Below are 25,460 nucleotides of genomic sequence, written 5' to 3' on the forward strand. Positions count from 1 at the left end.
AAAGGTACAGAACGTTAGTCAGGTTCAGGGTCAGGGCAGGCAGAGGTCAGTAATCCAAAGCAGAGTCCGAAAGGTACAGAACGTTAGGCAGGTTCAAGGTCAGGGCAGGCAGAGGTCAGTAATCCAGAGCAGAGTCCGAAAGGTACAGAACGTTAGGCAGGTTCAGGGTAAGGGCAGGCAGAGGTCAGTAGTCCAGAGCAGAGTCCGAAAGGTACAGAACGTTAGGCAGGTTCAGGGTCAGGGCAGGCAGAGGTCAGTAGTACAGAGCAGAGTCCGAAAGGTACAGAACGTTAGGCAGGTTCAGGGTCAGGGCAGGCAGAGGTCAGTAATCCAAAGCAGAGTCCGAAAGGTACAGAACGTTAGGCAGGTTCAGGGTCAGGGCAGGCAGAGGTCAATAGTACAGAGCAGAGTCCGAAAGGTACAGAACATTAGGCAGGTTCAGGGTCAGGGCAGGCAGAGGTCAGTAGTCCAGAGTAGAGTCCGAAAGGTACAGAACGTTAGGCAGGTTCAGGGTCAGGGCAGGCAGAGGTCAGTAGTACAGAGCAGAGTCCGAAAGGTACAGAACGTTAGGCAGGGTTAGGGCAGGCAGAGGTCAGTAGTACAGAGCAGAGTCCGAAAGGTAGAGAACGTTAGGCAGGTTCAGGGTCAGGGCAGGCAAAGGTCAGTAATCCAGAGCAGAGTCCGAAAGGTACAGAACGTTAGGCAGGTTCAGGGTCAGGGCAGGCAGAGGTCAGTAGTACAGAGCAGAGTCCGAAAGGTACAGAACGTTAGTCAGGTTCAGGGTCAGGGCAGGCAGAGGTCAGTAATCCAAAGCAGAGTCCGAAAGGTACAGAACGTTAGGCAGGTTCAAGGTCAGGGCAGGCAGAGGTCAGTAATCCAGAGCAGAGTCCGAAAGGTACAGAACGTTAGGCAGGTTCAGGGTAAGGGCAGGCAGAGGTCAGTAGTCCAGAGCAGAGTCCGAAAGGTACAGAACGTTAGGCAGGTTCAGGGTCAGGGCAGGCAGAGGTCAGTAGTACAGAGCAGAGTCCGAAAGGTACAGAACGTTAGGCAGGTTCAGGGTCAGGGCAGGCAGAGGTCAGTAATCCAAAGCAGAGTCCGAAAGGTACAGAACGTTAGGCAGGTTCAGGGTCAGGGCAGGCAGAGGTCAATAGTACAGAGCAGAGTCCGAAAGGTACAGAACATTAGGCAGGTTCAGGGTCAGGGCAGGCAGAGGTCAGTAGTCCAGAGTAGAGTCCGAAAGGTACAGAACGTTAGGCAGGTTCAGGGTCAGGGCAGGCAGAGGTCAGTAGTACAGAGCAGAGTCCGAAAGGTACAGAACGTTAGGCAGGGTTAGGGCAGGCAGAGGTCAGTAGTACAGAGCAGAGTCCGAAAGGTACAGAACGTTAGGCAGGTTCAGGGTCAGGGCAGGCAAAGGTCAGTAATCCAGAGCAGAGTCCGAAAGGTACAGAACGTTAGGCAGGTTCAGGGTCAGGGCAGGCAGAGGTCAGTAGTACAGAGCAGAGTCCGAAAGGTACAGAACGTTAGGCAGGTTCAGGGTCAGGGCAGGCAGAGGTCAGTAATCCAGAGCAGAGTCCGAAAGGTACAGAACGTTAGGCAGGTTCAGGGTCAGGGCAGGCAGAGGTAGGAATTGGCTTTGGGGGTGACCAGTGAAATATACCTGCTGGAGCGTGTGCTGCGGGTGGGTGCTGCTATGGTGACCAGTGAGCTGAGATAAGGCGGGGTTTTACCTAGCAACGACTTATAGATGACCTGGAGCGAGTGGGTTTGGCGACGGATATGAAGCGAGGGCCAGCCAACGAGAGCATGGGATTTTATATGGGATTTTATATTTTTTTTTATATGGGATTTATATGGGATTTATATGGGATTTTGGTGACAAAACAGATGACACTATGATAGACTGCTTCCAATTTCCTGAGTATTGTGTTGGATTCAGTTTTACTAGGGTATGTTTGGCAGCATGAGTGAAGGAGGCTTTTGTTGTGAAAGTTTTTGCGATTCTAGATTTCATTTTGGATTGGAGATGCTTAATGTGAGTCTGGAAGGAGAGTTTATAGTCTAACCAGACATCTAGGTATTTGTAGTTGTCCACATATTCTAAGTCAGAACCGTCCAGAGTAGTGATGCTGGACGGTTGGGTAGGTGTGGGCAGCGATCGGTTGAAGAGCATGCATTTAGTTTTGCTTGCATTTAAGAGCAGTTGGAGGCCACGGAAGGAGAGTCGTATGGCATTGAAGCTCGTCTGGATGTTAGTTAACACAGTGTCCAAAGAAGGGCCAGATATACAGAATGGTGTCGTCTGCGTAGAGGTGGATCTGAGAATCACCAACAGCAAGAGCAACATCATTGATGTATACAGAGAAAAGAGTCGGCCCGAGGATTGAATCCTGTGGCACCCCCATAGAGACTGCCAGAGGTCCGGACAACAGGCCCTCCGATTTGACACACTGAACTCTGTCAGAGAAGTAGTTGGTGAACCAGGCGAGGCACTCATTTGAGATTGCCGATAAGAATGTGGTGATTGACAGAGTCAAAAGCCTTGGCCAAGTCGATGAATACAGCTGCACAGTATTGTCTCTTATCGATGGCGATTATGATATCGTTTAGGACCTTGAGCGTGGTTGAGGTGCACCCATGACCAGCTCAGAAACCAGATTGCGTAGCGGAGAAGGTACGGTGGGATTCGAAATGGTCGGTGATCTGTTTGTTAACTTGGCTTTCGACGACCTTAGGCAGGGTAGGATATGTATACAGTAGGTCTGTAGCAGTTTGGGTCTAGAGTGTCTCTCCTTTTGAAGAGGGGAGCTTTCTAATCTTTGGGGATCTCAGATGATACGAAAGAGAGGTTGAACAAGCTAGTAATAGGGGTTGCAACACTTTCGGCTGATAATTTTAGGAAGAGAGGGTCCAGATTGTCTAGCCCTGCTGATTTGTAAGTGTCCAGATTTTGAAGCTCTTTCAGAAAATCAGCTATCTGGATTTTTGGTGAATGAGAAATGGGGAGGCTTGGGCAAGTTGCAGTGAGGGGTGCAGGGCTGATGACCGGGGTATGGGTAGCCAGGTGGAAAGCATGGCCAGCCATAGAAAAATACTTATTGAAATGTTCAATTATTGCAGATTTACCAGTGGTGACAGTGCAGTGGGCAGCTGGGAGGAGGTGCTCTTATTCTCCATGGACTTTACAGTGTCCCAGAACTTTTGGGAGTTAGTGCTACAGGATGCAAATTTCTGTTTGAAAAAGCTAGCCTTTGCTTTCCTAACTGCCTGTGTATATTGGTTCCTAACTTCCCTGAAAAGCTGCATATCGCGGGGACTATCCGATGCTAATGCAGTACGCCACATGATGTTTTTGTGCTGGTCAAGAGCAGTCAGGTCTGGAGTGAACCAAGATCTATATCTGTTCCTGGTTCTACATTTTTTGAATGGGGCAAGCTTATTTAAGATGGTGAGGAAAGCACTTTTAAAGAATAACCGGGCATCCTCTACTGACTGAATGAGGTCAATATCCTTCCAGGATACCCGGGCCAGATCGATTAGAAAAGCCTGCTCGCTGAAGTGTTTTAGGGAGCGTTTGATAGTGAGACCCATTATGGACGCAGGCAATGAGGCAGTGATCGCTGAGATCCTGGTTAAAGACAGAAGAGGTGTATTTGGAGGGCAGGTTGGTTAGGATGATATCTATGAGGGTGCCCGTATTTACGGATTTGGTGTTGTACCTGGTGGGCTCATTGATAATTTGTGTGAGATTGAGAGCATCAAGCTTAGATTGTAGGATGGCCGGAGTGTTAAGCATGTCCAAGTGTAGGTCACCTAACAGCACGAGCTCTGAAGATAGATGGGGGGAAATCAATTCGCATATGGTGTCCAGGGCACAACTGGGGGCAGAGGGTGGTCTATAGCAAGCAGCAACGGTAAGAGACTTGTTTCTGGAGAGGTGGATTTTTAAAAGTAGAAACTCAAATTGTTTGGGTACAGACCTGGATAGTAAGACAGACTATCTCTGCAGTAGATTCCAACTCTGCCCCCTTTGGCGGAAAATGTTATAGTTATGGATGGAAATGTCAGGGTTTTTGGTTGTCTTCCTGAGCCAGGATTCAGACACGACTAGGACATCCGGGTTGGCAGAGTGTGCTAAAGCAGTGAATAAAACAAACTTAGGGAAGAGGCTTCTAATGTTAACATGCATGAAACCAAGGCTTTTACGGTTACAGAAGTCAACAAATGAGAGCGCCTGGGAAATGGGAGTGGAGCTAGGCACTGCAGGGCCTGGATTAACCTCCACATCACCAGAGGAACAGAGGAGGAGTAGGATAAGGGTACGGCTAAAGGCTAAAAGAACTGGATGTCTAGTACGTTCAGAACAGAGAGTAAAAGGAGCAGATTTCTGGGCACAGTAGAATAGATTCAAGGCATAATGTACAGACAAAGGTATGGTAGGATGTGAATACAGTGGGGGTAAACCTGTGCATAGAGTGACGATGAAAGAGATATTGTCTCTAGAAATATCATTTAAACTAGGTGATGTCACCGCATGTGTGGGAGGTGGAACTAAAGTACTAAAGGCTCTACAGTGAAATAAGGCAATAATTACTAACCAAAACAGCAATGGACAAGGCATATTGACATTAGGGAGAGGCATGCGTAGCCAAGTGATCATAGGAGTCCAGTGAGTGGCTTCAGGCACAGTGAGTAGCGGGCCAGGGCTAGCAAGCTAGCAGAAGGGCCTTTGAGGGACGTCGCAACGGACGAAAGTCTGTTGTGGCGCCCTCGTGCTGTGATCTCGGCAGACGGATCAACAGGGCTCCATGTTGTAAACCAGGCCAATTGGCAAAATAGGTATAGTGGCCAAAGAATTTGTCTGATGGGCCTCTTAAGCTAACAGTCAGATGTGCTCTAGACAGATAGCGGGCCGTGGCTTACAGGCTAGCAGATGGGCTTAGCAAGGCTTGCTCCAGGCTAATTGGTTCTTGCTTCGGGACAGAGACGTTAGCCAGGAGTAGCCACTCGGATAGCAGCTTGCTATCTACGATGATACAGGTGAGAGAAAAAAAAAGTTCAGAGCTTGCGGTAGGAATCCGGAGATATGGAGAAAAATAAGTCAAATTTTCTCTGGTTTGAGTCGCGCTGTGCAAACTGGCGAGAGTTGTCCAGGCTAAAGGTAGCTGATAACCGCTAGCAGTGGCTAGCTGACTACTAGCTAGTATCTAGCTAGCTGGCATCTGTGAAGCATAAGATATTACAGTTTTGAATGTCACGTTGGTAGTTTAATCTTCTGCATAGGTCATCTATTTTATTGTCCAAAGATAAACGTTTGCTACAGAATGGAAGGAAGTGGGAGTTTATTAGATTGCCTACGAATTCTCAGAAGGCATTCCGTCCTCCGGCCCCTTTTTCTCCGCCTCATCTTCACGCAAATCATGGGGATCTGGGCCTGTTCCCGAGAAAGCAGTATATCGGCCTCATCGGACTCGTTAATTAAAGGAAAAAAAGGATTCTGACAGTCCGTGGTGAGTAATCGCAGTCCTGATGTCCAGAAGTTAGCGGCAACATTATGTAGAAAATAAGTAATTAATAAAATAAGTTATAAACAACGCAAATATATATATATTTTTTTAAAACAATCGGTTGGGGGCACGTAAAACGTCTGCCTTCTTCTCCAGTGCCATCTTACATCTGATATAAGACTAGAGTGATCAGCATTGCTGAAGAAATTCAGCCTATCAGGTCGAATTAAATCAACATTTATTGGTCGCATACACAGATTTGCAGGTGTTATAGCGGGTGCAGCAAAAAGTAAAATGTCTCGCAAATACATTACAAATAAATAACAATCCAAGTAGGTATATTACAGTGAGCATCTGTCAGAATGCAGAATATAAATAGGTGGTGTGTATAGACGGTATATCATTTGGAAAGAAAATGGTATCAGTATATTTATTTCCTTTTCCGGGAGAAGAGATCAAGAGATTACACAGAGGGGAAACCGAATTTCTAAACGTACAAATGACTGTTTTACTAGGGGGTGAGAGCTGTGTGTGCTGTGATACAGGCTATTACTGCACAGTAGTAGGTATTTTAGGATGAGCTATGTGGAGAATACAGTAGACACATACACAGTGAGTAAACAAAAGTATAGAAACAGAAGAGATTATGATCAGAGGTTAAGATCACTTTTATTGGTCAATTGCACACAAGGTCCACACACACACACACACACACACACACACACACACACACACACACACACACACACACACACACACACACACACACACACACACACACACACACACACACACAGGTTTTGGAGAGGTGCTGCCACACTAGGTGCCTGGGGAGCTGTTGTTGTGGGGGGTTAAGTGCCTTGCTCAAGGGCACAATGGCATCTAGGATTTGATAACGCTTCCCTAACCGCCGACTCAGAATATGAGGCATTAGTTTCAAGGTGCAGGGCCAGTGATGGCTGTTCAACAGTCTGATGGCCTGGGGATACAAGCTGCTTCTCAGTCTCTCGGTCCCAGCTCTGATGCACCTGTAAGTGTCTTACCACAGGATATGACTGAGAAATACAGAAACGCAAATGTCATAGAAATGTCCAGTCAGGATTGATAGCTTCTACTGACAGCTGCTGTGTGATACAAAATGATGGTAATTTCTAGCACCACTTTTCTACCAACCTTTCAACAGAGGGAGAGAGCTTTGAAACACCATAGGACTCTGGTCAAAAGCAGTGCACTAAATAGAGAATAGGTTGCCATTTGGGACACAGACCATTATTTGGTGGGATGGGCGTAACATTTCCTAAACTACAGGGTTACAGAGAGTGAAGCAGTGCAGAGAGAATCACTTTGACTTGGGATCTTTCTCTTTTCAGATTTTTGGGGTAGAAATGAGCTCATTTTCCCTGGAGGAGCAAATTGGTCACTCTTTAGAATGCACTAATGTTCCATTGACCAATAAGAGACAGAGACAGGAGGGTAAGGGGAGACTGTTAGGACAAGCATCACCAAATACATTCCATTCACTCATTATACTGTACATATAGTGGTACTGACAGAATGGTCAATACTCTATACTGTACATAGTGGTACTGACAGAATGGTCAATACTCTATACTGTACATAGTGGTACTGACAGAATGGTCAATACTCTATACTGTACATACAGTGGTATTGACAGAATGGTCAATATTCTATACTGTACATATAGTGGTACTGACAGAATGGTCAATACTCTATACTGTACATATAGTGGTACTGACAGAATGGTCAATACTCTATACTGTACATATAGTGGTACTGACAGAATGGTCAATACTCTATACTGTACATATAGTGGTACTGACAGAATGGTCAATACTCTATACTGTACATATAGTGGTACTGACAGAATGGTCAATACTCTATACTGTACATATAGTGGTATTGACAGAATGGTCAATATTCTATACTGTACATATAGTGGTACTGACAGAATGGGAAATAATATTATACCGTAAATATAGGTGGAACTGCCAGAATGTTGTTAATACTTTATACTGTACATAGTGGTATTGACAGAATGTTGACAATACTATTATAATGTACATAGAGCAGTATTGACAGAATGTTGAAGAATATTATTATACTGTACATAATGGTATTGACAGAATGTTGACAATACTTTATACTGAACATATAGGTATTGACAGAATGTTGACAATACTTTATACTGTACATATAGTGGTACTGACAGAATGTTGACAATACTATTATAATGTACACAGAGCAGTATTGACAGAATGTTGACAATACTTTATACTGAACATATAGTGGTACTGACAGAATGTTGACAATACTTTATACTGTACATATAGTGGTACTGACAGAATGTTGACAATACTATTATAATGTACATAGAGCAGTATTGACAGAATGTTGACAATACTATTATACTGTACATAATGGTATTGACAGAATGTTGACAATACTATTATACTGTAAATATAGGTATTGACAGAATGTTGACAATACTTTATACTGTACATATAGTGGTACTGACAGAATGTTGTCAGTACTTTATACTGAACATATAGGTGGTACTGACAGAATGTTGTCAGTACTTTATACTGTACATATAGGTGGTACTGACAGAATGTTGTCAGTACTTTATACTGTACATATAGGTGGTACTGACAGAATGTTGTCAGTACTTTATACTGTACATATAGGTGGTACTGACAGAATGTTGTCAGTACTTTATACTGTACATATGTGGTACTGACAGAATGTTGTCAGTACTTTATACTGTACATATGTGGTACTGACAGAATGTTGTTAATAACATATAGGTGGTACTGACAGAATGTTGTCAGTACTTTATACTGTATATATAGGTGGTACTGACAGAATGTTGTTAATAATATTATACTGTACATATAGGTGTTACTGACAGAATGTTGTCAGTACTTTATACTGTATATATAGGTGGTGGTACTGACAGAATGTTGTCAGTACTTTATACTGTATATAGTGGTACTGACAGAATGTTGTCAATACTTTATACTGTATACATAGGTGGTGGTACTGACAGAATGTTGTCAGTACTTTATACTGTACATATGTGGTACTGACAGAATGTTGTCAGTACTTTATACTGTACATATGTGGTACTGACAGAATGTTGTTAATAACATATAGGTGGTACTGACAGAATGTTGTCAGTACTTTATACTGTATATATAGGTGGTGGTACTGACAGAATGTTGTTAGTACTTTATACTGTATATAGTGGTACTGACAGAATGTTGTCAATACTTTATACTGTATACATAGGTGGTGGTACTGACAGAATGTTGTCAATACTTTATACTGTATATATAGGTGGTGGTACTGACAGAATGTTGTCAGTACTTTATACTGTACATATAGGTGTTACTGACAGAATGTTGTCAATACTTTATACTGTATATATAGGTGGTGGTACTGACAGAATGTTGTCAGTACTTTATATTGTACATATAGGTGTTACTGACAGAATGTTGTCAATACTTTATACTGTATATAGTGGTACTGACAGAATGTTGTCAATACTTTGGGGCTCTTCCAGAAAGCAGGATCAATGAGTTAACTGACCATAATATCCTTAATATTCTTTAACAGAAATATACTTGAAATTGGCATGGTATAATTGGTCCACCACCACCAACAACTCTTACTTACTAAACCAGGAAATCAAGAGATCCAGTATATTGGACTGTTTACAGCCCTTTGGAAAGTCAGAACAACTTCCATTTATTATGCAAACCCCTATGTACTGTAAATATCCAATGTGCATACTGTGTTGTCTTCACAGACTGTGTTCAATGTGAATACTGTACTGCTGGATGGTGTAGTGTGGGTTTGAAATATGTTCCCTGTACGTATTGGAAAGATATCACTGAAGGGAGTATGAAACCATTGTGGGATATTCATTTATTTCTGGTTCGTGTGCTCTGGGAAAAAATAGCCCTCTCGCCCAGTCTTAATATTCAACTAAGATGTTTATTTTTTGTGGTGGACAATGTTTAATATAAAATCTCTCTCCTTCTCTTGTCCCTTCCACTTTCTGTTTCTCTTTTTTCGGTCTCTCTCTTTCTCTCCTCTCTCCTTTATCCTTGCCTCTCTCCCCGTTCTCCTTCCCTTTCTGTCTCTCCCTTTCTACTCCCTCCCTCCCTCCCTCTCTCTCCTCTCTCCTTTATCCTTTTCTCTCTCCCCCGTTCTCCTTCCCTTTCTGTCTCTCCCTTTCTACTCCCTCCCTCCCTCTTTCTCTCCTCTCTCCTTTATCCTTGCCTCTCTCCCCCGTTCTCCTTCCCTTTCTGTCTCTCCCTTTCTACTCCCTCCCTCCCTCTTTCTCTCCTCTCTCCTTTATCCTTGCCTCTCTCCCCCGTTCTCCTTCCCTTTCTGTCTCTCCCTTTCTACTCCCTCTCTCTTTCTCTCCTCTCTCCTTTATCCTTTTCTCTCTCCCCCGTTCTCCTTCCCTTTCTGTCTCTCCCTTTCTACTCCCTCCCTCTTTCTCTCCTCTCTCCTTTATCCTTGCCTCTCTCCCCCGTTCTTCTTCCCTTTCTGTCTCTCCCTTTCTACTCCCTCCCTCCCTCTTTCTCTCCTCTCTCCTTTATCCTTGCCTCTCTCCCCCGTTCTCCTTCCCTTTCTGTCTCTCCCTTTCTACTCCCTCTCTCTTTCTCTCCTCTCTCCTTTATCCTTGCCTCTCTCCCCGTTCTCCTTCCCTTTCTGTCTCTCCCTTTCTACTCCCTCCCTCCCTCCCTCTCTCTCCTCTCTCCTTTATCCTTTTCTCTCTCCCCCGTTCTCCTTCCCTTTCTGTCTCTCCCTTTCTACTCCCTCCCTCCCTCTTTCTCTCCTCTCTCATTTATCCTTGCCTCTCTCCCCCGTTCTCCTTCCCTTTCTGTCTCTCCCTTTCTACTCCCTCCCTCCCTCTTTCTCTCCTCTCTCCTTTATCATTGCCTCTCTCCCCCGTTCTCCTTCCCTTTCTGTCTCTCCCTTTCTACTCCCTCTCTCTTTCTCTCCTCTCTCCTTTATCCTTTTCTCTCTCCCCCGTTCTCCTTCCCTTTCTGTCTCTCCCTTTCTACTGCCTCCCTCTTTCTCTCCTCTCTCCTTTATCCTTGCCTCTCTCCCCTGTTCTCCTTCCCTTTCTGTCTCTCCCTTTCTACTCCCTCCCTCCCTCTTTCTCTCCTCTCTCCTTTATCCTTGCCTCTCTCCCCCGTTCTCCTTCCCTTTCTGTCTCTCCCTTTCTACTCCCTCTCTCTTTCTCTCCTCTCTCCTTTATCCTTTTCTCTCTCCCCCATTCTCCTTCCCTTTCTGTCTCTCCCTTTCTACTCCCTCCCTCTTTCTCTTCCCCCTTTTCTCCTCCCTCCCGTTTTCTCTCATCCTCCCTCCCTCCCGCTCTCCTCGTCTCTCCCTGTACCTCCACCCCTCCCGCTCTCCTCGTCCTTCCCCGCTCTCTCTCCACACCACAGAAAGCCGTCTGGTTCGGAGCCGACTCCCAAGTCTCGCATCAGCCTGCCGGCGCCCAGCCCCGACCACATTGGAGGTTTCAGGTTGGCCGTGGCCACGTTCGCTGGCACCGAGAGCAAATTTGGACTCCACCTCCCAAGATACAACGTTCACGTAACCCCCCGGTCCAAGAAGGACGCCCCTTGAATTGAACCCCCTCTGCCCACACATAGGGGGCAGAATAGCACACGTGCAATCATTACACCCTCTCCCTCCCACCCCCAGCTAGTCGAGCACTTGGAATATTCCACCCGAAAGAGAAGCACATTGTGAGTAGTATGATCTGCCTCTCTAGGCTTTAAAGATAAATATGTGTCTGTTTTAGTTGATGAGAATTTTTTAAAGCTATTATGATCTTCAGAAATGTACCTTTCTACATCATGGTCTAGAAACACAAAAACGTTGTTTTAGCTTCTGTTTTAGTCTTAGCTACCCGTAAAGATTACTTTTTGAGTCAGTCTTATTGTGAAGATCAAGTGATATCTACAGTACTGACAATGTGTGTCTAGAGTAGTGTTCCAGTTTGTCTTTTCATACAGTAATATGCACAGTAGTGGAGGGGCTGGCCATGACTTGAATTAGACCTGGACTGCTTTCTTTCATTACATCATCACTAAGGCCGGGACTCATTCAAAAGTGCATTGTCAACATGTGCATTGTCAACATGTGCATTGTCAACATGTGCACTGTCAACATGTGCATTGTCAACATGTGCATTGTCAACATGTGCATTGTCAACATGTGCATTGCACTTGCTTTTAAAGGTCATTTACACTTGAGCCGACATGTACCGTATTTACCATGAAGGCCATCTCTTTAAAATACACTTGACAGTTCAATGTGCTCGTCTACAACGTGCCTTTGATTGAATCTTGGTCTAACCATCACTTTATATGATGGTGCTTTTACTGTCTTCCACCTGAGAGTCTGATAGATACCAAACAGAATGAGCCCTATCCGCAGGATGGGGATAGTAGCACAAGTACGCACATCCAAATGACGGTTCTACTGTACATATGAATGACGGTTCTACTGTACATATGAATGACGGTTCTACTGTACATATGAATGACGGTTCTACTGTACATATGAGAACGGAACAGACACATCTGAATGACGGTTCTACTGTACATATGAGAATGGAACAGAGACACATCCAAATGACGGTTCTACTGTACATATGAGAACGGAACAGACACATCTGAATGACGGTTCTACTGTACATATGAGAACGGAACAGAGACACATCCGAATGACGGTTCTACTGTACATATGAGAACGGAACAGAGAGACACATTTACATATCGATACAGTTCACCAAGTCGCTTTTTGGATACTGAGAAGAAACTAATAATCTTGATCTTGAACTTCATTTGTGAGAAAACATAAAAGATTGACCAACCAAAACGCTTGAAGGTAATATACTGTTTACTATTACCACCACTTGCACAAGGTATTACCACTACACCTACTATGGTATTGTAGTGACTGTCTGTTATCCTTAGTTGTCTCAGTCACATCAAACTGGGCTGTGTGTTGTATAATTTTCTGTTTAAAGAATCATCAGGGTACAACAGAGCAGGGGGAGAGAGTAGAGAGATGTGGGGTATTCCAGAAAGCAGGATTATGAAATTATCCAGTTAACTTTGATAAACAACCACATATTATTTTCATTTGTATTCTGGTTGTTGTTGCCGAGTCAATTATATCTTGTCAATTTGAAGGGCTCTATTCAATCCATATCACAGTTCAGCTTTAAAGCGTAATTGACAATTAAAGGCAATGTTCTTGTGGTCACAGCGACTGCATTCACCGTAAACGCTGCGTATGTCGGCCCTATCACAAATTACCTTTACATTTCTAGTACACAATCTGTAACGCTTCAGCAATACAGACTGAACAGAGCCCTAAGTCTATATTTCTCAAAATATCTCATTATTTTAAGCAATGTTGGACAGTTAGCTGGCTAATGTATTTATCCAGCTTTCTGGAACAGCCCAATGGTGTCACGAAAGACATCCGGATTTAAACTTGTACAGTACAGGAGAGGAGTAGAATATGGTGTGATAATTGTGCCTTACTGTATGCATGGCAGCAATATGTATATGTACTAATGAAATTAAATGTTAGTGAACAAAGTGTGTGCACATGTGTTCTTTGACAAGGTGGTATGTTATGGTGCGACAAGTCAGAGAAAAGCTTGAAGCCTGGCACTGGAGACGAGGACAGAATCACAACAGCCAACTTGTGACACTATAATTACAGTAGCTAAACAACAACAACAAGTAAACAAGCTAACAGTTCTTCAGACATGATTTATTGGCGGGTATCACGATAGACAGCGGCTTTCAATATGTCTCTTTTGTTCATTACAGTTCACGTAGCACTTATACGAAATAACGTGCTAAACCGGAATTTGTTGCTTAGGCCTGTAGTCATTGAACAGTGCAATAACCCTCACAGACGTACAGTTGAAGTCAGAAGTTTACATACACTTAGGTTGGAGTCATTGAAACTCGTTTTTCAACCACTACACAATTGTCTTGTTAACAAACTATAGTTTTGGCAAGTCGGTTAGGACATCTACTTTGTGCATGACACAAGCATTTTTGCCAACAATTGTTTACAGACAGATTATTTCACTTATAATTCACTGTATCACAATTCCAGTGGGTCAGAAGTTTACATACACTAAGTTGACTGGCCTTTAAACAGCTTGGACATTTCCAGAAAATGACTTCATGGCTTTAGAAGCTTCTGATAGGCTAATTTACATCATTTGAATCAATTGGAGGTGTACCTGTGGATGTATTTCAAGGCCTACCTTCAAACTCAGTGCCTCTTTGCTTGACATCATGGGAAAACCAAAAGAAAACAGCCAAGACCTCAGAAAGAAAATTGTACACCTCCACAAGTCTGGTTCATCCTTGGGAGCAATTTCCAAATGCCTGAAGATACCACGTTCATCTGTACAAACAATAGTACGCAAGTATCAACTCCATGGGACCACGCAGCCGTCATACAGCTCAGGAAGGAGACGAGTTCTGTCTCCTAGAGATTAATGTACTTTGGTGTGAAAAGTGCAAATCAATCCCAGAACAACAGCAAAGGACCTTGTGAAGATGTTGGAGGAAACCGGTACAAAAGTATCTATATCCACAGTAAAACGAGTCCTATATTGACATAACCTGAAAGGCCGCTCAGCATGGAAGAAGGCACTGCTCCAAAACCACCATAAAAAAGCCAGACTACGGTTTGCAACTGCACATGGGGACAAAGATCGTAATTTTTGGAGAAATGTTCTCTGGTCTGATGAAACAAAAATAGAACTGTTTGGCCATAATGACCATCATTGTGTTTGGAGGAAAAAGGGGGAGCCTTGCAAGCCGAAGAACACCCATCCCAACCGTGAAGCACGGGGGTTTCAGCATCATGTTGTGGGGGTGCTTTGCTGCAGGAGGGACTGGTGCACTTCACAAAATAGATGGCATCATGAGGATGGAAAATTATATGGATATATTAAAGCAACATCTCAAGACATCAGTCAAGAGTTACAGCTTGGTCGCAAATGGGTCTTCCAAATGGACAATGACTAAAGGATACTTCCAAAGTTGTGGCAAAATGACTTAAGGACATCAAAGTCAAGGTTTTGGAGTGGCCATCGCAAAGCCCTGACCTCAATCCTATAGAAAATGTGTGGACAGAACTGAAAAAGCGTGTGCGAGCAAGGAGCCCTACAAACCTGACTCAGTTACACCAGCTCTGTCAGGAGGAATGGGCCAAAATTCACCCAATTTATTGTAGGAAGCTTGTGGAAGGCTACCCGAAACGTTTGACCCAAGTTAAACAATTTAAAGGCAATGCTACCAATACTAATTGAGTGTATGTAAACTTCTGACCCACTGGGAATGTGATGAAAGAAGTAAAAGCTGAAATAAATAATTCTCCCTACTATTATTCTGACATTTCACATTCTTAAAATAAAGTGGTGATCCTAATTTAATAAAGATGGGGAATTTTCATTAGGATTAAATGTCAGTAATGGGGAAAAACTGAGTTTAAATGTATTTGGCTAAGGTGTATGTAAACTTCCGACTTCAACTGTATGCCTTCAAACTACCGTAAAACCTCTTATGTACAGTGCATTCGGAAAGTAATCAATCTTTTGGGGCGACAGGTAGCCTGGTGGTTAGAGCGTTGGACTAGTAACCGGAAGGTTGCAAGATCGAATCCCTGAGCTGACAAGGTAAAAATCCCACTGTTCCTAGGACGTAATTGAAAAAAAACATTTGTTCTTAACTGACTTGCCTAGTTAAATAAAGGTAAAAAATGGAAAAATCTACACACAATACTCCATAATGACAAAGCAAAAACAGGTTTCGACATTTCTGAAAATGTATTAAAAAACAGAAATACCTTATTTACATAAGTGTTCAGACCCTTTGCTATGAGACGCGAAATTGAGCTCAGGTGAATGCTGTTTCCATTTATCATCCTTGAGATGTTTCTACGACTTGATTGGAGTCCACCTGTGGTAAATTAAATTGATTGGACATGATTTGGTAAGGCACACACCTATCTATCTATATAACGTCCCACAGTGCATGTCTTAGCAAAAACCAAGCCATGATGCCGAAGAAATTGTCCGTAGAGCTCCGAGACAGGAATGTGTCGAGGAACAGATCTGGAGAAAGGTACCAACAAATGTCTACAGCATTGAAGAACACAGTGGCCTCCATCATTCTTAAATGGAAGATGTTTGGAAGCACCAAGACTCTTCCTAGAGCTGGCCGCCCGGCCAAACTGAGCAGTCGGGTGAGAAGGGCCTTGGTCAGGGAGGTAACCAAGAACCCGATGGTCACTCTGACAGAACTCCAGAGTTCCTCTTTGGGGATGGAACCTTCAAGAAAGACAACCGTCTCTGCAGCACTCCACAAATCAGGCCTTTATGGTATAGTGGCCAGATGGAAGCCACTCCTCAGTAAAAGGCACATGACAGCCCGCTTGGAGTTTGCCAAAATGCACCTAAAGACTCTCAGACCATGACAAACAAGATGATCTGGTCTGATGAAACCAAGGTAACCTAGTCTCTGAATGTCCTTGAGTGGCCCAGCCAGAGCATGGACTTGAAAATCGCTGGAGAGACCTGCAAATAGCTGTGCAGCGACGCTCCCCATCCAACCTGACAGCTTGAGAGGATCTGCAGAGAAGAATGGGAGAAGCTCCCCAAATATAGGCATGCCAAACTTGTAGCGTCATACCCAAGAAAACTCGAGGCTGTAATCGCTGCCAAAGGTGCTTCAACAAAGTACTGAGTAAAGGGTCTGAATACTTATGTAAGTGTGATATTTCAGTTTTTATAATACATTTGCTTCGTCATTATGGGGTATTGTTTTTAGATTGATGTGGGAAAAAAAACTATTTAATCAATTTTATATTAAGGCTAAAACGTAACAAAATGTGGAAAAAGTCAAGGGGCCTGAAGACAAAGTACTGAGTAAATGGTCTGAATACTTAAATAAGTGTGATATCAGTGTTTTATTATAAGTACATTCGCATAAGTACATTTTGCTTTGTAATTATGGGGTATTGTGTGTAGATTGACGAAGGGAAAAAAATAAGAATAAGAATAAGGCTGTAATGTAAGAAAATGTGGAAAATGCGCTGTATGCCCTTACCTAAATAAATATTTGAGGGGCTTTATGTAATGCCCTTAAACAATTCCCTTAGGTAATTATTCCTTAAGGTAAACCCTTAAGGAAAACACTTAAGATGTTTTCTGTGACAAGGCCCAAAGCTTTTAGAGGACCCCAGGGGTCCTAAATAGCACCCGATTCCCTATTTAGTGCACTACTTTTAACCAGAGCCCATAGTATTGCACTAACTAGGGAATAGGGAGTTATTTGGGACGAAGAGCACAAAAGAGCATTTTGGTATTATTTTTTTTAACCCTTTTTCTCCCCAATTTCGTGGTGTCCAATTGTTTTAGTAGCTACTATCTTGTCTCATCGCTACAACTCCCGTACGGGCTTGGGAGAGACAAAGGTTGAAAGTCATGCGTCCTCCGATACACAACCCAACCAAGCCGCACTGCTTCTTAACACAGCGTGCATCCAACACGGAAGCCGGAGGAAACACCGTGCACCCGGCAACCTTGGTTAGCGCGCGCACTGCGCCCGGCACGCCACAGGAGTCGCTGGTGCGCAATGAGACAAGGATTTCCCTACTGGCCAAACCCTCCCTAACCTGGACGACGCTAGGCCAATTGTGCGTCGCCCCACGGACCTCCCGGTCGCTGCCGGTTACGACAGAGCCTGGGTGCGAACCCAGAGTCTCTGGTGGCCCTTAACCACTGTGCCACCCGGGAGGCCCGAAGAGCATTTTTTTTATTTCACCTTTATTTAACCAGGCAGGCCAGTTGAGAACAAGTTCTAATTTACAACTGCGACCTGGCCAAGATAAAGCAAAGCAGTTCGACACAAACAACAACACAGAGTTACAAATAAACAAACGTACAGTCAATAACACAATTGAAAAGAAAATAGAAAAATGTAACCAGATAGTGAGAGTGTGTCATGTCATGTCATAGCCTATTGTTCTAAGAAGATCTACGATTGGATATTGTAGTGCTTCATATAGCCTATGAGTTTTGCTAAGGAACATCTTTTATAGACCTGGGGATCTGATTGTTTTGTATTCAACGGCTGTAGCTACGTGGTTTGGCAAGATGGCGACAAGTCAAGTTGGCTAAAGCAGAAACCCGCTGGCACCCATGGTATAGTTTAAGGGAATTACAATCAATTACAAGTTACAAGGAAAGCCAATTAAGGTATTTACTGAGCACTTAACGAGGTCACGCTACATGAACACAAAACAAAACAGTGACAAGAAACTATCCACATATTCATTCCATATATTTCTGTACATCTCAGTGTGTATGCCATCTCACACACCAGGGATATTTTATCCCCTGAAAATGCAATTCAGGATATTAAAGTATATCATTATATGCTGGAATATCTATTTAATCTTTATTTAACCAGGTGTCTTCGAGAACAAATTTGTTTTTACATAAACGACCTGGTGATGTAATATTACTAGAATATACTGTACAGGTAATGATATCATTGATTTAGAAAATAATATAATTGAGCCATAAACGTCCTACTATGACAGAGGGAAGATCTTTATGTTCTGTCTACTTGTCTCCTTCTCAAATCCCATTGGAGGAGAAGGTCAGAGGGGAGGGACCTCTGGCCTTCTCATCCAATGGGTTTTGAGAAGGAGATGAGGAGAAAGGACGTGAGGACTATTCAATTGAGGTCTTCAATGTGTCTCAAATTGCACCCTATTCTCTACACACTGGACGAAAGCCCCATAGGCCTTGGTCAAAAGTAGTGCACCATATAGGGAACAGTGTGTCATTTGGGACGTAGCCTATAACTAACAGTTCAGCAAGACTCTTGCTAATCCACCATTCCATTTCCCCAAATGTTGCACTGTTGCTAGACCTTTTATTTAAAAAAATAAAAAAATGTAACCTTTATTTAACTAGGCAAGTCAGTTAAGAACATAGTGCACTGCTTTTGAACATAGCCCTGGTCAAACCAGTGCACTAAATATGGAATAGGATGCCATTTGGGACAGATCATTGAGAAACTACACGTTAAACCCAGCCTCTCTCCAATTACCACATTACAGAGGACTAAATTTAGAAGACACCGCACACACACAAAGCACAAACCAGAGCCCAAAAATACTTTGCGGTAGAGGTAAACGTAATGTGGATGCCGTTTTAAAAGAACGAAGGATGTAGGAAGAATAGAAGAGAAATTCAAATACAAACATTCATGGCAATGCTGCCTGACGGGTTAATGAACACACAGTAAAGGAGATGAACCACGTACTAGGCCCTTACATGGAGCTGAGAGGACATGTTCCAGAAGAACGGGTTGTATACTTAAAGGCCCAGTGCAGTCGAAAACCTTATCTCCTGTGTTTTATATGCACACATAATAATAATATAATACTGTGGAGTTGAGAAAATTATGATAAGGCCGTTTTAGTGTTAGAGCTGATTGAAAAGAGCCTGAAATGTTTGTCTCTTTTGGTGGGATGGAGTTTTGACCTGCCTGGCAACATCACCAGGCGGTATAAGTTAATAGACCAATAACAATGAGTTTCAAACCTCTCTGCCAATAACATTTAGTTTCCAGGTTACATATCCCTCCCATTATGCTTGTCCAATTAGGCCCTAACTCGGACCACTCCCAGACAGTCCTAGTAAAATTCTTGCTTGAGCTCTTAGCGAAGAAGATATTTTTGACCATTTTAATAAAATAAAAAAAACAGTAAGGTACTTAATTGTTTCCCAGAAATGATATTGAGATAAAAATGGCTGCATTGGATCTTTATGACTTAAGACTCTACAGACTGTTCTTGTTACTCAGTATAATGGCATCCTATTCCATACACAATGCACCCTATGGGCCCAAGTCAAAAACTATGTAGGGTGCCATTTGTTCATATCATAACTCTCCTGCATCGTAGATCCACAGACGGCCCTCCGAGTCACCCACGGCTACCTCTTTGCTCCCCGACCCCCAACATACCCTGTTCAGGGCGCAGGCTCCCTCGATAGTCACACTGGCTGTGGGGACCTTGGGCACACAGGGTTACAACAGTCAATGAATCAATTCATACATCCACCCATCCATACAGTTTCACCTGCATAGTATATTAATTAGTGTTTTACAAACATGCTCCTTCCTAAGAACTGCCGAAGAGCAAGCGAAGGTGACAGTGGCAATAAACTCAACACTACTATTTCAGGTTTCACTCATAGCGGTAATAGTATAATAACATCAGCACCTGCAGATTGTTTAGTACATTCTCAGACAGACTGATGTCTTCATACAGTAGACTATGGCTACTTCAGCTCCATGTGAAATAACAATATGAAACTTTTAATGAGCCATATAAATCTTCTTAGAGCCCTCCACTACACTCAGGACAGCCTGGAGGCTATAGGCTGCTCAGGAGGAATGAACACAGATGATCCAAGATTCGTCCCAAATTGCACCCTATTCCCTACATAGTGCACTACTTTTGACCAGGGCCCATATGACTCTTGTCGAAAGAAGTGCAATGTAGGTATAGGGTGCCATTTGGGAGGAAGACCCAGAGTAATAGCCTGATCCCAGATCAGTATGTGCATTAGCTATCGCAGTCCAGCCAGAGGGGTTGTCTAAAGCACAATCAAGATCTGGGACCAGTCTATATATGATTATGTCTGCTATCAGGGCCTGCTGAAGAACTATTGCACTTGACAGATAGGACTAGTTTATGACACATGTCGTCGTTGGAGACAGAAGCCTCGGCATCACGTCGGCTAATACGACAGCTTCCCCGCTCCAGAGCAGGGCTAACCACAGACTGGCTGCTATTAGACTGACTGACTAGCGGCTGTGTGTTTGTGAAGGGGAAATTAGAACCAGGCCCTCCACCGCTAGGCTAATGCTGTTATGATGACTGTTGCAACATTGTGGGCTCCTCGCATTCTATCTATCTAGCAGTGTTTGTGTGTGTGTTTGAGAGAGACATGGAGAGAGAGAGAGAGAGAGAGAGGGTGTGTGTGTATTTGTCTGTGTGTGTGTGGGTATGTATGTGTGTGTCTCCAAATGTTTTTCATAAAGCACATTGTTGGAGCAGTCAGTCCATCCTTAATGAACTCTTCCTCCAGACTACACTGTTGCTGAAGGGCTGGAATGTGAGATAGACTGAAGGAAGGAGTGGCTGAGTGGCACCCTATTTACTATATAGGGCACTACGTTTGACCAGGGCCCACTGTACGCTCAATCCCTTTCCTTCTCCAGTCCCCTGTCCCGGTTAGAGACTGGGATTAAGGGTGTGTGTCTGTCCATCAGACCTGGGTTCAAATAGCATTGGATATCTTTAGCTAGTTGTGCTTGAGTGATACAATGGAACCAATGGTATAGTCCCAAAAGGGCAAACCCCAAGGCCCAAATGTCACAGCTACTATCACGGAGCTGGATCGGGGGTAGGGGTTAAACATGGGAGAGAGGAATGGTGGAGAAAGGGAGAGGTAAAGACAGAAACGCACACAGAAAAAGAGAGAGAATATCAATCATGGACCAGATATATAATTAGAGAGGAGGGTCTGTGGACATGGTATCCGTGGAAATGCCAAAAAGAGAGGGAGCGGTCACCCCTTTCATCTCACTTTTGACCTGAGCCATGAAAGGGTGACCTCTGTGCCCTACAGCGCCCCTACTCGCCCCTCAGTAACTCAACGTAGACAGAGGGCAGTAGCCTCTGGGGAAGAGGGGCAGTGTTTTAGTTACTCCACCTTAGGAAGGTTTAGTTTGTTGTGACAGCACAGTACTGGAGGGAGCCCTCCTACCTGGGAGAGACTAAGGCTGGGATTCAATCTGATGCATGTTATAGAGCAGTGACCTCATTTCATTTACGCTTGACATGACATGTGCAGCGGCTACTGTGAATGTGATCTACGCAAACGTTGTGGAAAATGCCTTTAAAAGGTGCATTGTTCGGCTGTCTAGTGGGCTGTTCAATAAAGCACCTTGAATTAAATCCTGGCCTAAGGGGACTTTTGTGACCAGCATCCCATTGACAGACCAACTAGCCAAAATCTAAAACCTAACCTTACCATAACCCTAACGTTAACCCCCTAACCTAACCTAATTTAAACCAATTCGGAAATTCAGCATTGGTTTTCTGATCAGACCCTCCTACCTATGGGTGAGGTACCTAGATGTCAATCACTGCTACGTGGTGATTGTAGACTTGCCAATGAAGGCGAGGCAAAGACCAAGGACTGGGCTAGAAAGGCAACATACTGGCACCATGAGGTTACTGATGGTGTAACCCCAACAATACATGCCAGAAATAACTCTTAAATATCTCTTCAGTTGTGATCAATCACTATAGCTGCAACCCAAATGGCACCCTACACTCTATGTAGTGCATAGGGTGCCATTTTGGATGGACTCTGGTAAAAAGTAGTAGACTATAGGGAATAGGGTGCCATTTGGGACGTATACATGATGACATGATGGATAGAAGCCAACAAGGGTCAAGTGAGATGATCAAATTGCTGCTCAGATCTAAAAGGTGTATTTTTATCTTGGGACCGAAGAAGATGAAGAAGAGTGGTCTGTGGACAGCTGTGAGCTGGTGGGACAGAGTTGGAGTGGAGGAGAGCCTTATGGGGTGGTTGGAGGAGCGTTAGAGGATGGTTTTGAGTACTGGTGTCACCGCTTTTGAGTGGGGAGGAGAGGGGAGTGTTAGGGGATGGTTGTGGGAACGTTGAGGGGGCATTTGTTGGAGGGGACGGTTGTGGGAGTCTTTGAGCATTGCTGTCACAAGGTTTCAGTGGGTAGGAGAAGGGAGCGTGATGATGATGATGGTTGTGGAAGTGTTGATGGTGCGTTTGGTGGGAGTGGGTGAGGAGATGTCACCGGGCTGATTTAGGGAGAGCTTGTGGGGAAGGGAACGCCCACACAAAGAGGTGGCTGCTGGGAATGCTGGTGTTGGGCTGTGTGGTTTGGCTCCAGTCCAACATGAGAGGCCCTGGGGACACACTTTGACACACACGCAAAGACGGATACAAACACACAAACACACACACACACACACGGATGAGGGCACACATACACACACACACACACACACACACACACACACACACACACACACACACACACACACACACACACACACACACACACACACACACACACACACACACACACACACACACACGCAGTACTGTGACAAAGAATGAGACATGCCTTTCTCTCTCCATATCACACACACACACACATTCAGAAACCTCTGTGTCATTATTGAGGTTCCACAGATCCAGCCGACCAATCCCGTCCACAGCGGCAAACAGAGCCAGGTGCACAGGGGACCACATGACATCATAGACGTAGTCAGCGTTGTCCTCAAAGGAGTAGAGGGGTTTATTGTGCTGAAACACACAGAGAGATATGGGAGCATGAGTCAGACAGGGAAGTAGAGAGAGATGTTTTAGTCACATGCACAGGGTCCCAGATGTAGTTGCAGTGAAATACTTAAGGTGTGAACAAAACAAATTTTAAAAAGCTGCAGAGAGAGAGAGAGAACACGCGAGAGAGGGGGGATGCAGTGAGAGTGAGAGGGGCAGAGAGAGAGAGAGACGCAGTGAGAGAAAGGGAGATGCAGAGATAGAGAGAGAGAGCGAGAGGGGCAGAGAGAGAGAGAGAGAGATGCAGTGAGAGAGAGAGCGAGAGGGGCAGAGAGAGAGAGAGCGAGATGAAGTGAGAGAGAGAGCGAGAGGGGCAGAGAGAGAGAGAGAGAGAGAGATGCAGTGAGAGAGAGAGCGAAAGGGGCAGAGAGAGAGAGAGAGAGAGAGAGAGAGAGAGAGATGCAGTGAGAGAAGCAGAGAGAGAGAGGGGGGGGGGATGCAGTGAGAGCGAGATGCAGTGATAGAGAGAGGGAGATAGAAAGAGAGGGGCAGAGAGAGGGAGAGAGAGGTGGGCAGAGAGGGAGAGGAGCAGAGAGAGAGAGGTGGGGGTGCAGTGAGAGCGAGATGCAGTGATAGAGAGAGGGAGATAGAAAGAGAGGGGCAGAGAGAGAGGGAGAGAGAGAGAAGCAGTGAGAGAGAGGTGGGGGTGCAGTGAGAGAGAGATGCAGTGAGAGGAGCAGAGAGAAAAGCAGTGAGAGAGAGGTGGGGGTGCAGTGAGAGAGAGGTGGGGGTGCAGTGAGAGAGAGGTGGGGGTGCAGTGAGAGAGGGATCAATCCAGGACTAAATATCAGCAACACAGGTGGCTTTCACATGGCTGTGAACAAGCTGAGAGAGAAAGCAAGAAGAGCATTCTATGTCATTAGAAGCAACATTAAAACGGAAATTGCAATTACAATCTGGCACAAAATGGCAGCGAAGTATGGGGTCCCCTCTCTAATAATGAATTTACCAAATGGGACAAACATCCAATCAAAATACTGCATGCAGAGTTTTGAAGTGCAAAGAAAACCACCAAATAACTAATGTAGAGCAGAATTGGGCCAATAGCCCCCCTTATTAGAATAGAACAAATAAGCAACCCTGAAACATATCATCACACAGCCCTACAATTCAAGAGATGAAACAAGAGAGGAGTCCCCTCAGCCGGTTCTGATGCTCAGATCACTAACCCAAACCAACTCCATAGAGACTCAGAAAATATGACCAAATTATCACTAAGCAAAATTAAAATAAATCACCTATTGGAAAGACACCACAAAAAATGTACGTCAACTTCAACTTTTTGTCTCTAAACAGACAGTACATGGTGGCAGACTATCTGACCACTGTGACTGATAGAAAACTGAGGAAAACACTGACTAGGTACAGACTCAGTGAGCACAGTCTGGCTATAGAGACCGGTCGTCACAGACAAACCTGGCTGCCCAGAGAGGACAGTCTGGCTATAGAGACCGGTCGTCACAGACAAACCTGGCTGCCCAGAGAGGACAGTCTGGCTATAGAGACCGGTCGTCACAGACAAACCTGGCTGCCCAGAGAGGACAGTCTGGCTATAGAGACCGGTCGTCACAGACAAACCTGGCTGCCCAGAGAGGACAGTCTGGCTATAGAGACCGGTCGTCACAGACAAACCTGGCTGCCCAGAGAGGACAGGCTGTGCTCACTCTGCTCCAGGATGAGAGGTAGAGACAGAGCTCCATTTCCTATTACACTGTGACAAATACTCAGACCTAAGATAAATCTTTCTTTCCCAAAATGATCATTCAGTACAAATAATTTGAAACTATAAAAGACAAAATGTGCAGTTTTGGCAGCCAAATATGTGTCTTCCTGCCACAACCTGAGGGACGACCAGTGCAAAGTAATGTCAATAATATTTCCTCATTTAATTTCGGTTTTCATACCATGTCATGTGTCTTCTGAGACTGGTCTACTACTACTGCTTTAATGTATTATTATTCTCATTAATATTGTTGTTGAGCGAGAGAGCGAGAGGGGCAGAGATAGAGAGAGAGAGAGAGAGGGGGAGAGAGAGAGGGAGAGGGGGAGAGAGAGAGGGAGCGAGAGAGAGGGAGAGAGAGAGAGAGAGAGAGAGAGAGAGAGAGAGAGAGAGGGAGCGAGAGAGAGGGAGCGAGAGAGAGGGAGAGAGAGAGAGAGCGAGAGAGAGAGAGAGAGAGAGAGAGAGGGAGAGAAAGAGAGGGAGAGAGAGAGAGAGCAGACTGAGTGGCGCTACTGCAGCCTTGGGGTTTGTCTGGGAAAGGCCTAATTAAAAAGCTTTGCACATTCACAGTGTCATAAAAAACAGAAGACATGAAAGTCTCCGTCTCCAAAGGTGTACTGTAACCTTAGTGGAACATCTGTCTGAGGGGAAGAATCAAAGA

General features: G+C 44.3%; 2 protein-coding genes across 2 annotated transcripts in view; one reads left to right on the forward strand and one right to left on the reverse strand.

Annotated features, from left to right (window-relative positions):
* The window catches only part of LOC110496872 (calcium-binding mitochondrial carrier protein Aralar2), a 97,770-nt gene extending 85,493 nt beyond the window's left edge, over positions 1-12,277 (forward strand). The window contains exon 18 of the mRNA XM_036953396.1: positions 10,991-12,277. Coding sequence (XP_036809291.1) covers positions 10,991-11,174 — 184 coding nt within the window. The 3' untranslated portion in view covers positions 11,175-12,277. The remainder of the gene's footprint in view (positions 1-10,990) is intronic.
* A 7,278-nt stretch (positions 12,278-19,555) lies between these two features.
* Positions 19,556-25,460, reverse strand: part of LOC118940999 (cytoplasmic dynein 1 intermediate chain 1) — a 117,691-nt gene continuing 111,786 nt past the window's right edge. Inside the window, 2 exon segments of the mRNA XM_036951073.1 lie at positions 19,556-19,687; positions 22,903-23,043. Coding sequence (XP_036806968.1) covers positions 19,556-19,687; positions 22,903-23,043 — 273 coding nt within the window.

The sequence above is a fragment of the Oncorhynchus mykiss genome, chromosome 18 (genome assembly GCF_013265735.2).
Source record: "Oncorhynchus mykiss isolate Arlee chromosome 18, USDA_OmykA_1.1, whole genome shotgun sequence".
Lineage (NCBI taxonomy): Eukaryota > Metazoa > Chordata > Actinopteri > Salmoniformes > Salmonidae > Oncorhynchus > Oncorhynchus mykiss.